The 16403-nt window shown below is 34.4% G+C and overlaps 2 protein-coding genes across 12 annotated transcripts in view; one reads left to right on the top strand and one right to left on the bottom strand.

Annotated features, from left to right (window-relative positions):
• The window catches only part of LOC114351975 (uncharacterized), a 32932-nt gene that overhangs the window by 14057 nt on the left and 2472 nt on the right, over positions 1-16403 (bottom strand). The window contains exon 2 of the mRNA XM_028303369.1: positions 15350-15357. The gene's annotated coding sequence lies outside the window, so the exon portion shown is untranslated. The remainder of the gene's footprint in view (positions 1-15349; positions 15358-16403) is intronic.
• Ih (hyperpolarization activated cyclic nucleotide gated potassium channel Ih) overlaps positions 3315-16403 on the top strand; it is a 99011-nt gene continuing 85922 nt past the window's right edge. For 3 of the 11 annotated variants that reach the window (XM_028303363.1, XM_028303357.1, XM_028303362.1), the window contains exon 1: positions 12951-13158. In XM_028303363.1, the coding sequence (XP_028159164.1) occupies positions 13059-13158 (100 nt within the window). In that variant the 5' untranslated portion in view covers positions 12951-13058. Of the gene's footprint in view, positions 3553-12949; positions 13159-16403 lie in introns of those variants that run through there. The other 8 variants (XM_028303359.1, XM_028303364.1, XM_028303358.1 and 5 more) reach the window with 5 other exon arrangements.

The following is a 16403-nucleotide window of genomic DNA, read 5'->3' as shown; positions in this document are numbered from 1 at the left end:
AACATAGGCCTTCCCCAATGACTTCCACATCGCCCGGTTGGTAGGTAGCGGCCGGCATCCTTGTTATCCTGCAGATAATTAAATTAACTATACAACTTCAAATCGAGCCCAATATTTATTACCCATCAAAATTGTACAAATAGGTATTAACTCTACATTTAATAATACTTTGCTCGGTAAGGTACAAAACATCTTTTATATTGAGATCCAAATTGCTTTGAAAACGAAGGTTTTCTATATCGTTGAACGTAATTTCGTTCGCCTAGTTAGTACATCATCAATATACAATATTAGAAGGGAACCCGATCGACCTGTTCTATCAATTCAGGTTGAACATCTACTCGGTTCAATTGAGGGAATTCCTCAGGGAGGATCGTATAATTAACTCAATCATATTCCTGCGGATCTCGTGTTCTATTATTGAGTCTATAGTTCCATCGTTTTAGAATAATGTAACTCGTGCTAGTTTAGTCTGCTACGTGTGTAGTGGGTTTATAATATTACGCACATATTAATGTACGCACGGATTGACGTATCATAAACTGGATGAAATTAATGAAAGGTCTGAACAGCATTCTTTAGAAGTGATGCCTTGAATTAAAAACACTATTTGAGTACAAGTATTTTTTTCTAATTGAGTGTCAGTTTAGACTGCATTTTTAGTTAGCATACTTATGCATATGGAGAAGCTTATCTGTGAACTAAAGTAACTCTGTTGATGATACATTAAAAATGTCAAACTCGGTTTCATTCATAATACCGTTTTCCAGTCACACAATGCCTAGTTTCCTAATGTCTATCTCTAATAATAAAGAATAGGATTTTTGCAATCTAAGCGTCCATAAATTATTTTAATTTATACCTAACCGTTTACTTTGCTTAGGATTAGGATCTATGAATACCTATTCTGTTGTTTGCTATAATACTAAACGGTCTCCTGAACAAAGGCAACAAAGCTTCACTATTCTGTATAATAAATCACGGAATCAAAGGATCCAGCTTCGCCCCATTTCTTCGACTTGGTATGCATCTTGCACCTTGAATCGCAGTATCTTATGTAAAACAGGTCCATTAGTAAAGCAAACGAGCTAATTGTCAACGACAGTCTGTGTAGCAATTAACAATTAAAGCACTTACCTCCACAGCGCAGAGAAAAGAGCCAGCACCACTAAATAGTATCCTAACTAAACCTCTGATTTACAAAAAATACTAGCAGCAACTAAGTAATTATCTCGAATGTCCTACAGTTCTTTTCGGTCTCCATAAATCAGAATAAAATACAATATTTTATGACAACTAGGTCATTTAAGTTTGATAGTTCTTCATCGTATATCGCATCGTCAATTAATATTGATGTGTTTTAGAGGAAAAATGCCACAAAATATTACGATTTCTTATAGATTCTTATTATAAGAATGAGATGCCAAGCTTATTAACTAATTTAATAATTTTTAAGTTGTGACGTAGGCGACTGCACGAAGCAGTCTCTAAGGTCTCTAAAATAACTTCTGATTGGATTCTACAATGCAACTCTTCTATTTGAGCTATGTAGTTCAGACTTCGCAGTCAAGTCTCACGTTTGTAAAACTGAACCTTGTGTTTTATTATTTTCCCGTAGCACAAATTAAGAGAGTGAGTTTCGAGTTACAAAAATGAATGAACTTTGACCTAAATTAATGACAACATTTAACAAATCGGTTTTAAATATTAAAATTGAAATTGTAAAATTATTTTTGTATTGGATAGAGTTGAATAGAGCGGAGCATAAATGAAAAATTTTGCAAAAACGGAAAAAATATTTAAACGATTTTCACGCGTACAAAGTGCTCACTAGCTGTGCTCGCGCAAATAATAAATATTTATATAGAAATGGATAGAACATCTCGAAATTATGCCTTTCTTGGATCCCTATTACGAAATTCAAAATTCAATATCAGTCATCGATTGGTCTAAATATTGAAATTCAACCAATCAGAAGCCTCAATGACTCTTCAAGCACCTTAACGAATGTAGGTACTAAAAATGCACTTTCCCAAGAGTTGAACTGGAGTACCTTTTTGGCTGCACTCTCAACTCTTGCTGTTGGCAAGCGCATACAATCCATACAAACGCCGCCTTGACACGATTTCTGTGCGTACGCATTATGTTCTGGGGCACTTTAGTTTGTAGTAACCTTAAAAATTAAAAAATAGTAGAGCAGTACAAAAATAAGATCCTTTTAATTTTTTTATTTATGTCACATTACAAGTTATTAACAAAAATTAACGTTCAGAATTTTAATTAAAAAAAAACATTAAGTAGGTGTTGAATAATGTATCTTCCAAGTTACCTATCACGTACCTTTTATTCAGATAGACGGAAACATGGTTAATCTGATCAGGGTTCGGGTTTTCAAAACGTGTGCGGTGTTTAAATAAATAAACCATAAGCCTTCTGATAAAAGGCCTGTCATCACTTGACGCAGATATTATGGCCAAGAATTTTTAGAAAACCCGGAACAAAACACAAGTGTAAACTTAGCATTGGCCGTGAATGAAAGAAAAGTTCTAAGAAAATCCACTACGTTGGCAACAGCATGGAGTGTTTCCTTTTGGCAACCAGCACAATCTATACATTATGCAACCAGGACTTCAGATAGTAATAGTAAATTTACTTTACTAAACCATTAACAAACAACCATTATTTATTAACAAGTACTAGCTATAGATAAAATTAAATGCTTGTTGAACAGACAAAAGAAAACTGTCTAAAATTCGAAATCTAGAGCACTTTTCCGTAATCACCCAATTTGATGGTACCTACTTTCTTTGTAGAGACAAAAGAATGAGAAAAGTTGTTCACATTATCTCAGCAATAAGTCACCACCCTGATTGCTGAATTAATTTCATAATTTATTTCTCAACACAAGAATAGTAGTTATTACCGCACATTTCAATTTATATTACAGGGTATTAGTTAGGTAATTGTAATATTAAAATAACGTAAGCATTTCCTCTAAAAAAATAGTTATTTTTGCGTAAAAAGCTATAGTTCATTCATGTCCGCTTATTTTTTCAATTCATATACTTCTGTAAACCTTGTGCTTTATATAAGTCTAGAATAAGTTACAAAACCGCGCCATCACCGCTAATCCTCAATAAAATCTCGCTCACACCACCTCCGCTCAGTCTACAAAAACTCAAGACTTAGTAACACGTTACGCAACCCCAGGATATTTCCTTAAATTTCGTCCAGGAGCGTTAGCATTGACCATGAATGCAGATCGCGCATGCCGCGAGTGGCGAGTCAAGTAGAGTAGCACCAGTCTCAGACAGACCACTCGCGCGACGACACGACATGCCCGCCGCACATTAGCTACGCCGGGGCTCGCGAACGCGTGTGCAGTGTACATACAGTGCGTTAAAAATATTACAATCCTGAAAATGACGGGGGACAACCACCAACACGTTTGTAGCTGATTATTTTCGGGTGTCGCTTTTTGTTGTCTTGAATGTTGTGTCCGCATTAACAATGTTGGTGTCGTAATTTAGGAAAATAAGGGAACAATAATAGGTAATTATAGAATAACGTTGTCGCATGTTGGACTAATATTTTTATTTGGGTTATTGTAAAAGTTGAAAACGGTAATTAGGTTAACATTGGCCTTTGGGTGCCAAGTGGAACTGTTACTGCCGATGCAATTGCCAAAATAAACTTAAATTTGAATTTTGCAAAGTAAGAAGTGCATTAAATCGAGTGCCATTAAATTGCATTCGGAACTTTGATGAATTTATTGAGGAAAATGTGATGCGTCAAGTTTATTCACAGACTGAATTGTTTACTACATGATTAATTATAATTTTGTTACAGGAATTAATTATTTGTTTGCTACTTAACATTATTACAAGCTAATTTTAGATGTACCTACTCGTACTTACAATTACCTACACCTTTTTATTCAAAAATGATCGCAACCACTCCCAACAAACGCTCGTCTCCGTTCAATTTGACAATGCCCCAAATAATAAATGTAACAAAAGCTTTCTCACAAAGAATGACGAATCGACATCGAATCCTGTGGAGGCAATGAAACCAAATATTGGGCCCCGATGAATAATGACTGTCATAATACTTAGTACTTTATATTCTGTAAAAAAAATCCTCAATGATACAGCTATGATAATTTACATAACAATGTGTTTAAAATAAAACAGAACTGTATAAATATTACACTTTACATTGTTAGGAGAATATTCATTGCTGCGAGAAAAACTAAAGGCCTAACTAATAAGCGCTATGATGTTAAATGTGCTAGAAACTTATAAGTACTCGTAAGTTATCTGAAACAAATAATTTTCAATGTGAATAACATTTTTTATAATTAAAATGCGATCGATAAATGTATTCTAATCTTTATATAGCCGGATTAATACAATATTAGAAACAGTTTCAGATAATGTTCGTTATTCACAATATGTAACAATGTTGCAGTCTACAATGTATTGTAAATAACCTAAAATTAACAGCCTCGTGTAGCTTTAGCCGCTTAATTACAAAATGTATTATTTTGCACACAAAAGCAACGGCACAAAGACCCAAGAAAATATCTAGTTTCGTAACGACAAAAACAATAGGATTCTTGTTTGTTCCGAATTATGAATACAAAACCCTCCGGGCTAGCAACCAAAAGCACATTGATACCTTGTCAAATGAAAGACCGACTTTTTCCTCAAATGGACAATGGAGGTCTTCGATCTTTGCTTTGGGGTCCATTTAACAAAGCCAAATGCAGCGAAAACAACATAAAATGCTTAAGAATGTCAATAAGCTTAAATATTTCTAAAAATATCACTCCTGCATTCTATAGACGTATTTCAAAACAGTTAAGCAATACGAATCTAAAAATATTAGAAACAGAAACGGAACGCGTCGCTGTTTGCGTTTTGATCTGCGATATGATGTAGTCAATCGAAATGGATTTGCTGATGTTTTGACAGAATTTCGGTGAAACTGTTCCAAGAGACGTGGTTTTAGAAACGATACATCACTGTGTTTACCGCCATTTGATTGAAGTCGGAATAAAAACTCTATCAAACCGTTCAACGGTGGAGGAAGTTTAATGAGCAAACAGAGCTGAAAATAGCAAATACATAATCAATATAGTAACACAGTTGCAATACTTCTACAGCAGTGTTGTTGTCAACTTTTTCCTTACAAGAATGTGCCATGAATCCATTGTTTTTGTGATTAATGGCGTCTAATTACGATGTTTAATAATATTATACCTAAGAGAGAGAAGAATCAGAATCCTACTACAGTTATTTGTAACACGACTGAAGTAGGCCTATGACTCTGATATTTCAGTCCCAATTAATACACCTAGGTAGAGTAATAAACCTATATCACAGTTTGTTAACCTCTGAATTCCATCGTGGTTTAAATCTCTTTTAGAACCCGAGTCTAAATTCTATTTGTCAACTTATTTAAGTTATTTTCGGGCAAAAAACATTATGCATAAGATCCTCAAACCTCACAAAGTGCTAAAACTTCACACCCGGACCGTAACCGAATCATTAAGGAGGTTAAACGTAGTCCAATTGATATAATCCTCTTGTCCAATGTTGTCGCCCACTTAAGTCTGACATTGCCACACTATTACCATTCCCTATCACGTGGCGCGAACGTCCACGATTAATTCATGTTTATTAAACAAATTAACGATACTACAAAGCTATTAGATACGCAATAACTAATTGCAGAGCACTGTGTCTGTGACCGATCGGTAAATCTAAAGATAATTTACGCGCTGAATTTCCCGATAAAAACTACCTTGAGTAACATTTTTCGAGTTAATATTCGATTCTAAGCGATTCGGTAACTCTTTTATTAATACGAAAAGTACCTCTATTACGAAAAACTTTCTAGTTCGTTTCGTTTGCGTATTCAAAGTGCCATCGAAAAATTTTGTATGAAAAATTAAACAGCGCCCCCTAGGGCGGCTATAATATAGGGGGCGCTGTTTAATTTTTCATAAAAAATTTTTCGATGGCACTTTGAATACGCAAACAAAATAAACTCGAAAGTTTTTCGTAATAGAGGTACAGCTTATTCGTTGCCTGCTTTTGTTTTTCCCGAACACTTACCCGGCCTTTCTCAAGGCCAGAGTGATAGGCACTTACAGGGCAGATATGTACCACCCTAGACAGCATCTCATTTTCAGGTTAGTACTTATTTTGTTTCAGTTTTACGAAAATTGTATTCACTTGTTTTTATTGCATTTTAACAACTGAAGCTGAATTTTAATATGCTTTTACTTCTATGCAAATTTTTTTGGTAACTGCGACATAGTAGCTATTTAGGTTGGCAACTATCATATCTAATAACCATGTGTAAGCTCCGATTCCCATAGATTGTTATTAAAGTACAGAATTTAAACGCATTAAACTGAAGTACAATGAATGTAAGTATTATGTAAAGTAATACATTCGTGAGTCTTGCTAAGTTCACTGTCGTGTTTTAAGGTAGGTAATATCTTGTAATCCACAACTCCTAAATTTCTCATAGACGCAAATAGATTTTACATGAACGTTTATTTATATTACGAAATATAAATAATACAATTTAAACTCTCCCTCAAGAAAATAAAGTTGAAGTTGAATAAACAACTAAAGTAAAAGGAAAAGGTTAGGCTAGACAAGATAAATTGTTACGACGCTTTAGGATTCTCTTCGGTTAGTTGGAGCAATTAGTGAAACTGGTCTTTCTGAACTTTTAGAACTTGGTACTTTTGAAACTCCTTGATAAAGTTATCAATGCCCACTTTGTCTTGACAGAAGGGTTGTACGTCACTTGAAACTTAAACTGAAATCCCATCAAACGTCGTTCAGTAGATTTAGAGTACGTACAAGATACATCGGTGCAAGTTGCATGAAGTTTAGGCAGTGACGTGATCGTTTAGGGCATCGACTGACTGCAGACTTTTTGGCAGAATCGTGTGTGAAATGCTTTTAATACAAGTATGGTAGCAAAAAACTTATGACAAGTATTTAGTTCGTGTGTAAAATGCTTTCACATAAAAGTATGATAGTAAAGTAACAGTTATTTTTGCACGTTAGCTTACAGTTCAAGTTTGGTTACTTTAATGGAATAAAGACAGTATCACAGATTCCTAATAAGTCACCGGTATGATGAATGATGATATGAAGAAAATTATAACAAAAAAAAAGTATTTTAGTGATTGCACCCCCTCAAAACCTCTGCTGTGATTTTCAGTTTTTTTTAAGTAATTGACATACAATCTAATAATTCAGCTTAGCAGTATAATAAGTATTTTCAGTTTTACAAAAAGTTCTATATTTGGTTATGAAATTGTTTATTATGAACCATCATCGAATAATCGATCGTATTATGCACCACTTGCAGTCTCGTTTGGGTGCGGCGGCCTAATGTGTTACGTCACATGACCAATTTATAGCTTAAAATTAAGCTCGATTTGCTGCCTAACCTCTTATCGAAAATTAAGTTTTGCCACCTACCTTATCACTCCGCCCAAGGCCGGGTTATTCTAAACTCTGTCTAGATCACATTATACAGATTAGCGAAATGTTATTTCAGCACAGAATATTACACTAACTCGTACTTGAACTTTACTGATATTTGTCTGCCGTTTTGTTCGCTAATTTCAGAAGAAATATCCACTCAAAGTCCAAAATTCACTTGACTGTTACGTGCTAATACTTATATTGAAGATCAAAATACTGCGAATAATGAAACTTACTAATATAGAGTCTTACTCTTACTAGCCTGTAATTTAGAAACATTTGTATACCTATGCGTCGTTAACGATTTTGTATTTGTTTTATATTTCGTCGAACATTAAACTCGTATTTCTGATTCCCTTCTGTCCTCTGAGCTATTCTGTAGTAGAGGAGCAGTTCTGTGGTTGATCTAAGCAGGATTTATTTTTATATTTTAACAGTCCTATCATAACAACTATACCCATCACTGCGCCAATTTTTAAATGCCAAAGATAAGATAAATATAGGTAGAAAGGGCTCTAATGTTTTATTGATGAGTCCAAAGACTGTTTAATAATTTTGCATAATATTTATGAATATTTCCATGAATTTCGGCCCTATCCCAACAGCCGCCAATAACTTATACTTCTAATAGTTAGAATAGTGATAAGTAGGTATATCCTTGTTGAAACATAAATCTTGCTCTATATTATTCTTGTTGGAACGCGACGGCAGAATTTAGGCGGTTTTCTCGCAAGAAAGCAATCTCTTACAGACAACCTGCAAGAAGACAGTTGTTATCTAACATTCTTATTAAGATCAACGTTATAAAGTTTTAAAACATTATTTATTTTAACTGTATGTATAATTAAATAAAGTGAAGGCATTATTTTATGCATTTGTTTATTTGATTTGGAACTATACTAGAGACATAAAAATACATACAAGTGAATCCTTTGGGAAAATTCTACGGCAAATGCGCTGCTGACCATGCTTGGTTCTCACAATGGCAGACGCTGCAGCATAATTTATTATGATGTAGGCGAATAATGTTGTTAAACATGCCTCGGCCGTCAAACTGTTTTGCATTGCATAAAGACTACTTTTAGTGCAACAGGAATTAGTAATAATCCTAAATATATTTCCCTTGACTCTCGAAAATTTTACCATACTTAATTTACATAAAATTGCTATTAATAACAATAAATAATATTCGAACCCTAACTTTTTTGCTAATAATTAGTTGGTTATTTGTGTTCACGTTATTGTGTTAATGATTTATGGTCCTAAACATATTAAACGCCCACGTTAGGTTTAGAAAAGCTCGAACTAAATCGCCGCCCGCCCAAGCTCCTACGCTGCCAAACCGCCCACCGGTTCTGAAAGTTTAGGCTAAGTCTGTATACAAATACATTATCTCAGGAGCCTGTGAGCTGTGGTTCTTGAATTTCATGCTAAACGAAACACAATTATGAGATACCAGGAATTAGACTAATTGCCACAATATTAGCATAACTTTAGCCAATTAAAATTTAAAAAAACAATCTAAGGAAAGTAAAAGAAAATATTAATATAGGTCGAAATCTAGTTTAATCGACAAAATGCTACCAGTAAAAACATAGGCGTACAATAAAACTGTCAGCCATCATCACCTATCAAATAGATGGTATTTGCCTAACAATTTCAAATTCAAAGAAATTATTTTTAGGTACTTTTTCATGGCACACATAAAATGGCCGTTCCAAAATAATATAGCCCTGTCATCGTCTTAGATACAAGATATTTGCTCGTGATGTGAAGTGGACATACGTTCCTATCACTTTGTTTGTACACGGTCATTTTAGTATATTTACTAGACATAGGTACCTAATGGTAAAACTTCTTCCCATAGTCACTCGATGTAGGTACTCAGCGTATTACAAAAGCCAAGCTAAACAGACGGACAGATAGACAGATATTACGTCTTCGTTGAAGTTAGAGCCTTATCGAAAACAAGTTAAGGCATAAAAAGCAAACCCTTCTAATTAATTTATCAGTGATTAATTACAGTCACGTCTTTAGGCTCGTGACTTTTAAGGCTAATGAATACCATTTAGCACAATTTAAATACTTATGTAATCAAAAGTTACAAGTCAAGATTACAACAACGTGGGGTATTTTCAGCTGGCTAAAATCGTAACTTCTTGGATTTTATCTTTTTCAGGAATTTCGCCTAACACTTCAAGAAAAATAATGAAAAAGATAATTAATTAAAGAAAACTCAACTCATAATTTTGTAACGCTCAAAATTATTTCGATTCCAGCATCAAGATCAACTCAAGTAAACGTGAGAGAAAAGTTTAAATATAAACCTACCTCATTACATGCCTGAATCTAGTTTTGAGTGTAGTTTCAGAATAGGAGCCCTGTGTTCAGGTAGTTTCGCAATATTTCCATTAATTTTCCCAAGGCTCTATACATAGATAATGTCTAACCATTAGGAACAAAGTCACATAGGTACCTTACATCCATCTTACAAACAAACAACGTTGGTTCCGTATTAAATGTAATAAACCTATTTATAGATTTATCATACAACTGTATGGACTGGACGATGTGCGCAGTAATAACTACTAGGTCATGTATTTTCCTTATCGTATTGCATCACAGGAGCAACACATTAATTGAGTGACACTTTATTGGGCAATTAACTGAAGGGCTTGTCGTTAACGAGTCACTTATGCAGACTGACTCAATACTTAAGTTATTGAGTCATATCACTTAGCAGAACTTGTCTAATTGCACTCTTTCGTTATATTAGACATNTTTTTTTCACCTACTTTTTGCGAAAAAAGTACCATACAATGTTATATTTTTATAATCCTGATAAATGTAGCTTTTAGGTCATATTTTTTTTTATTAGATTATCTCTAGTGGTTTAAAAGTAAACGACGTTTATTTAAAAAAATACTTTTTGGTTTTTGTGAATTTTACTCAATATTCCTAATTTTTTGTATGAAAAGGCAAAAAGTTTGTTCTAAAAATGAATTCGCCATCCTTTAATTATCCGAAAATGATACCACACTTGCCCTAATACCCATAGTTTTGAAGATATGGGCCTTAAAGTGAAGCGCGGCGGAAGGAAACTTGCCCCCCCTCCCCCTGCTACCACAGGGGGGGCTCCCGATGTCTACCGACGGAAATCCACTCAGTAGCACCCAAAGAACCACTGTTGCTAAAATGAGCCTTCTATACCAAAGTGGAGGGGTTCTTGCACTAAATTCCCTACTAACAAAAATGAATCTATGTTTGAGATTGAATTGAGTTTTGAATCATCATCATCATCATCATCTCAGCCATAGGATGTCCACAGCTGAACATAGGCCTCCCCCAATGCTTTCCATGTTGCCGGGTTGGTAGCGGCCTGCGTCCAGTGCCTTCCTGCTACCTTTATGATGTCGTCGGTCCACCTTGTGGGTGGACGTCCCACGCCGCGTTTTCCGGTACGCGGCCTCCACTCCAGAAACTTGCTGCCCCATCGGCCGTCAGTTCTGCATACTACTACTTCTACGAGATCAAATCAGAAATGAGGAGATCCGTAAACGAACTAAAGTCGCTGACATAGCCCGACGGATTAGTCAGCTGAAGTGGCAATGGGCATCTTAATACCGGTCTAAAAAAAATTCTTTCTTTTGTTTCAATTTTATGAAATTACGCAACGTTTTCCCTTTCACACGTCAGATCTATTTTTATAAGAGTTTTTTAACGGATCCATTCTTATTGCAAGTATGGCGGCCTACCCTAATGTGTCTTTCGTACTTGAAGGTCTCTTGTGGCCGTCGTTACACATTATTCGAACGTTACGAGTCTTCGCTTTTAAGGACATAGATGGATCCGAAAATACGGAAAGTCTATCCTTAAAAATGCTTTATTCAGTTAAGTCATTCAGATATTCTAAAATTTGGATTTCTTCAAAACAGAGCTAGAAACTTCGAATAATTTTCACACTTATTTAGTAGAGCTGTGTGACTTAAGACCTTTCACTATATAACTTATTATACCGCGAAGAATAAATATGGTAATTTTTATTTATTGCTTATACGTCAAATAGTGGCTATCTGTGTCGAATTCGTGTTTTATGTGTTATACGAGTAGTATTATTTAATTTCGCATTCCTCGTGAGTTATGGGTATTTTCAACATTAAATATCCAATTTAATAAGCCTGTATGAATAAATTAAAATCAATGACAAAGTCCTTGACTGGGTAACTTAAGACATCACCTTAGAATTTCCCAAAGGTCTTTTCTATAAATCACAACACAGTCATGAAAAGTATTAGGTAGGTACTTACCTATTAATATTGTGACACAGGGACAATAGTCAACTACTGTCGATTGACACTTGTCACCGTAAAATAAATTAATTATGTGTCAGCCAGTAACTTTTAGAACATATAATTAACTAGCGGCCGCCCGCGACTTCGTACGCGTGGATCCCGTTTTACCCCCTTAGGGGTGGAGTTTCGTAAAATCCATTCTTAGCGGATTCTTACGTCATAACATCTACCTGCATGCCAAATATCAGCTCGATCCGTCCAGTGGTTTGGGCTGTGCGTTGATAGATCACTATGTCAGTCAGTCAGTCAGTCACCTTTGGGTTTTTGTAATATATATTTACCACTTAAATAATGGGAATTAATATCCTTTAAGACTTGCATCGAAGCTTTTATTGTGCACTGGTATGTTATAGTTATTACATTATTGTTGGCGTCAACATTAATTACCCTATAATCGTTCGCTATGTAAGGTGAACTTTGAATAACTGGTGTTTACAAAATTAGTTCAAGCACTGGCTAACCTTCTTCTAGACCTTGATAAAAGGTCTCGATTTTATCCAACTGCAAATGTAAACAATGTTCACCATATCCCATGTATTAAGTTATTCTTAAGTTATGCTTAAGGACTGTAAGTTCCATTGATTAGTTCATCCGGTCAATACTACTAACGCATTGCGGTAAAATTACGGCTCTGATATTTATTTATTATACTAGCTTTTGCCCTGAGCTTTGTTTGCTTAGATTCGATATCCTACCTAATTATAGCACGTACCTACTGTTGTATTCTGATGTATAAACTATAACAAAGTAAAATTGTATTTTAAAACATCTACTATCCATATCCCCACAAACTTAAAGTATAGATTTGCTTTCTAACTACTGAAATAATTTCTAATGTAATAAGTTCAAGGTGTTATAAATAATAATAACGTCACGCACTTCAAGAGAGCTTTTCCTATAAGTACATTAGTTTATGTATTCTAAGTAAACACCAACCTAATTCCATATGCCACACGCGAGTCACTCCCTTACCCCACATAACAAACTGCAGCCGAAGACACGTGCTCAACTAATCGTATTTTAATGTATTCTCGGCGAACAGAATACATTAATGCCTTATAAAAATTAAATTGATTGACACTGCTGGCCAGTTTATTACTGACGCGACCGCAAGCATGACGTGCGAGTGTTGTCTGTGGTACAATATGTGGTGTGATTATTTGGAATTGGAACATATTTGACGAATATGGAATTCAAACAGCTGGGTCGAGCTGTCGGTAAAGTGGTGCGAGGACCAGTGTTGTTCGCTAAGAGATGTGCGACGTCCAGAAACGAATATTCACCACGTAAGTTTTGGATTTGTGCAGTTATCTGTGTACGCAAACTTGACCTTTAGGAGCGAACACGTTCCAATGGAAAGTGATAAAATTTCATACTAATCGCTGAGTAGAAACTTATTTGCAATCTTTGGTTGGATCTAGAGGTCAGTAAGTTGTTTTTACCGTCACTAAACTTAGACATTTTAGTGTGATTTAAACTGCTATAATATTTCGTGTTCCCTTTAACACATTGAATATTAATTGTAAACAAAATTATCATCGGAATGTAAGTATACAATATGATGTAGAGAGATGTCTTTTATTAATATCATTTTAAAATCTAATATGTACCACTCACCAGATCATTAGACTTGACATTTTTTTTTGCAAAAAAGTAATATCTACAAATGTTATCACAAGTTTTTCAACTCTCTAAGTTGATTCATCACTGCTCGATTCAATAACACAATGTGTGTCTGTCTGGTTATTATCTACTAGCTTTCCGCCCGCGGCTTCGCGCGCGTGGACCCCTGAACCTTATTTTTTTCCAAAATAAAATTTAGCCTATGTTACTCGTGGATAATGTAGCTTTCGAATGGTGAAAGAATTTTTAAAAACGGTCCAGTAGTTTTTAAGCCTAATCATTACAACCAAACAAACAAACAAAGTTTTCCTCTTTATAATATTAGTATAGACTAATAGCGCAATATCACATAAAAGTTATTTTGTCATGACGGCGGTGTTTTAACAACTGCTCCAACAATTTTATTCCATTCAAATAAACAACAAAATACAGTACGTATAGCGAGGTACGTTTTAATGCTACGGATGGTATATCATGGTAAACTCTATAAGACCTTAATAAAGCTGTAATAAGTGTGATTTTAGAACAAATGTAACTGCAGTCTGTCTTGTTGACTTTTCCCGTGTCTCCAGAAAACTCGATTCATACTTACTGGATGTGACAGGATTTTGTGTATTAAATTAAATTAAAAAAAACTTATTGATGCGAATTTCTCGAATGTTTCAACCTTTCCCTATATGATTGTCAATTATCTACGAGTAGGTATTTGTTACGAATCGACATAAGTGCGAGTTATAATTACATGCTTCTGGTTCGTTACATTTTCATCGCATTATAGATTTCTAAATTTAAAAATAATTAAATAAAAAAAACGAATTGACACATTACGTAGTAATGACCCCAATATAGGTTATTTCCTATTTCTACCTAGGTAAATACCGAAAAATATAAATCTTAAAATGACATTACCATTAATTCATCTTACTTCTATGACACCCTAATAGCAATTTTAACCGTTTACGAGAAATTAAGTGACGTATGCAAACGATAATTGTTATTAGATGAATAGTGATTCATTTAATGTATTTAGGATATAGAGTTTTTACCAACTCATTGATTAGAGAAGTGCGTTCTGTTCACGTTTATATTAAGACCAGCTGATCCGGTGAACTTCTCATATTATAGATTTTAATGGTGAAAGAATTTTTCATATCCGTCCAGTAGTTTCGTACTACAAATACAAACTACAACGTAATAAAAACTAACAAACAATCAAATCTTTCCTCTTAATAATATTAGTGTAGATTATTTTGTAGAAACAAAATGTAGAGTCGTATTTTTCTATCTTTTGGGTTAAAAAAACTGGTGTCAGATATAATTAGCCACGAATCAAAACACGGAATCATATTTCCCTGCTGCATTGTTCCAACATTTGCTCCATTTGAGATTCGAATGCAGAACCTCTGTATCAAGAAAGAAAAGTTAGACAATTCTTACATAATAATACTTTTAAAAGTCGGGATGGTAAGTATTTAAAATGAGATTTAAATCATAATCAAATTAAAGTTGACCTTTAAATGCGACTTAATTATCTAGAGAAAAAAACATCAACACTTGTGTAAACATGCCCGACGTGACTCAACAAAATATGCTTTTACTTTTAACTGGCCCACAAAAACTATTCGAACCTTTGCGAATTCTCCGATCCCACAGAACAAAAACTATGACCAATATCACATGTTCAACCGAACATGCTTTTTTGGGTAAATCTGTTATTTTTACTCCATAAGCTTATTCCTAGTGATGTCCATTGTTCAAACAATAAATTCAAATTCAAATTGTTTACTCAGTATTATTTTTTTACATTTTTGGGACACGATTGCGGTTTTTGTTTAAATACTTGTGTTAGAAAACCCCGCATAGTCCATACAGTGACTAACATAGTGAATATTTTAACAACTAATATTTATTTATTAGAGGCGATAGTAAACCGTACCGTCGTAAACCACAGGTGACTAGTCAAGTAATCAATACTTAATACCTGTTCTTAGAAATCCTACACCCGACTATTAGTACGAAGTTATGTTTGCTGTTTGTGGGCTTAGTTATATGAAAATTTTATGGGTGAAGTAGAGAAAACGCTTTATTTTACTTAAAGTAATAAAGAAAACATTATTTGCGCAGTACTCACGTACCTACTCTACAGCACATTAGATTTCAATTTGTTTATTAGCAAAATACCATCAATTTCAATTACAAAAATATTAATGTACCGTCGCCTCTACTAAATCCTTCAGTCATCTTTCTATATCGCAATCGAAGTTAAAGTATCTATACACTAGAAGGTCCTACATTAAAAAACTACAACATTAAAAAATATTATAACACAACTATGACAAATGTGAAGTTAATTAAAGACAATAAGCACTGGTCTGACAAAACGAGTGTGGGTGATGTTCAACACGTTGTTTTGCATCATCTATAAAATTCTCTAGTTCAAATCAAACCGCTCGATATGAATTCGTATCAAAGGGCGATGCTCCTATTAACTTAACAAATACAGTAGAAATTCAATTATAATTTAAGTTTCAAAACTCTTGATTTGAAAGACTCGTATCGCATCACTAAACTCGAGTACCGGCTCAACAGTTGACGTCGGTCAGTTCGGTCGGTGACAAATGCTGCCCATTCCGACCACACATGGCGATCGTACTTTCAGAAGAACTTTTGTCATACTAGAGCATTTTTTGTGTAATATTGTGTTACTGGAGTAATAGATAATCGTGTCTTTTACTCGTAATGGCTTACAGTTGGTAAAAATATCTCTAGTATTCAAATCAAAATATTTATTAGTATGTACCCTTTTCAGGGCACTCATACACGTCCCAAATATAGTTTGACCTAGAATTACCCTAGAAACCCACAAAATTTCAGAATTCTAGAGCATTTTCACATAGGATTTTTTTAT

This window comes from Ostrinia furnacalis, unplaced genomic scaffold, assembly GCF_004193835.3.
Source record: "Ostrinia furnacalis isolate ACB-3 unplaced genomic scaffold, ASM419383v2 OfSCF1233, whole genome shotgun sequence".
In the NCBI taxonomy this organism is placed as follows: domain Eukaryota; kingdom Metazoa; phylum Arthropoda; class Insecta; order Lepidoptera; family Crambidae; genus Ostrinia; species Ostrinia furnacalis.
The sequence above is the reverse complement of the archived record's forward strand: the minus strand, read 5'-3'. Positions and strand labels throughout refer to the sequence as shown.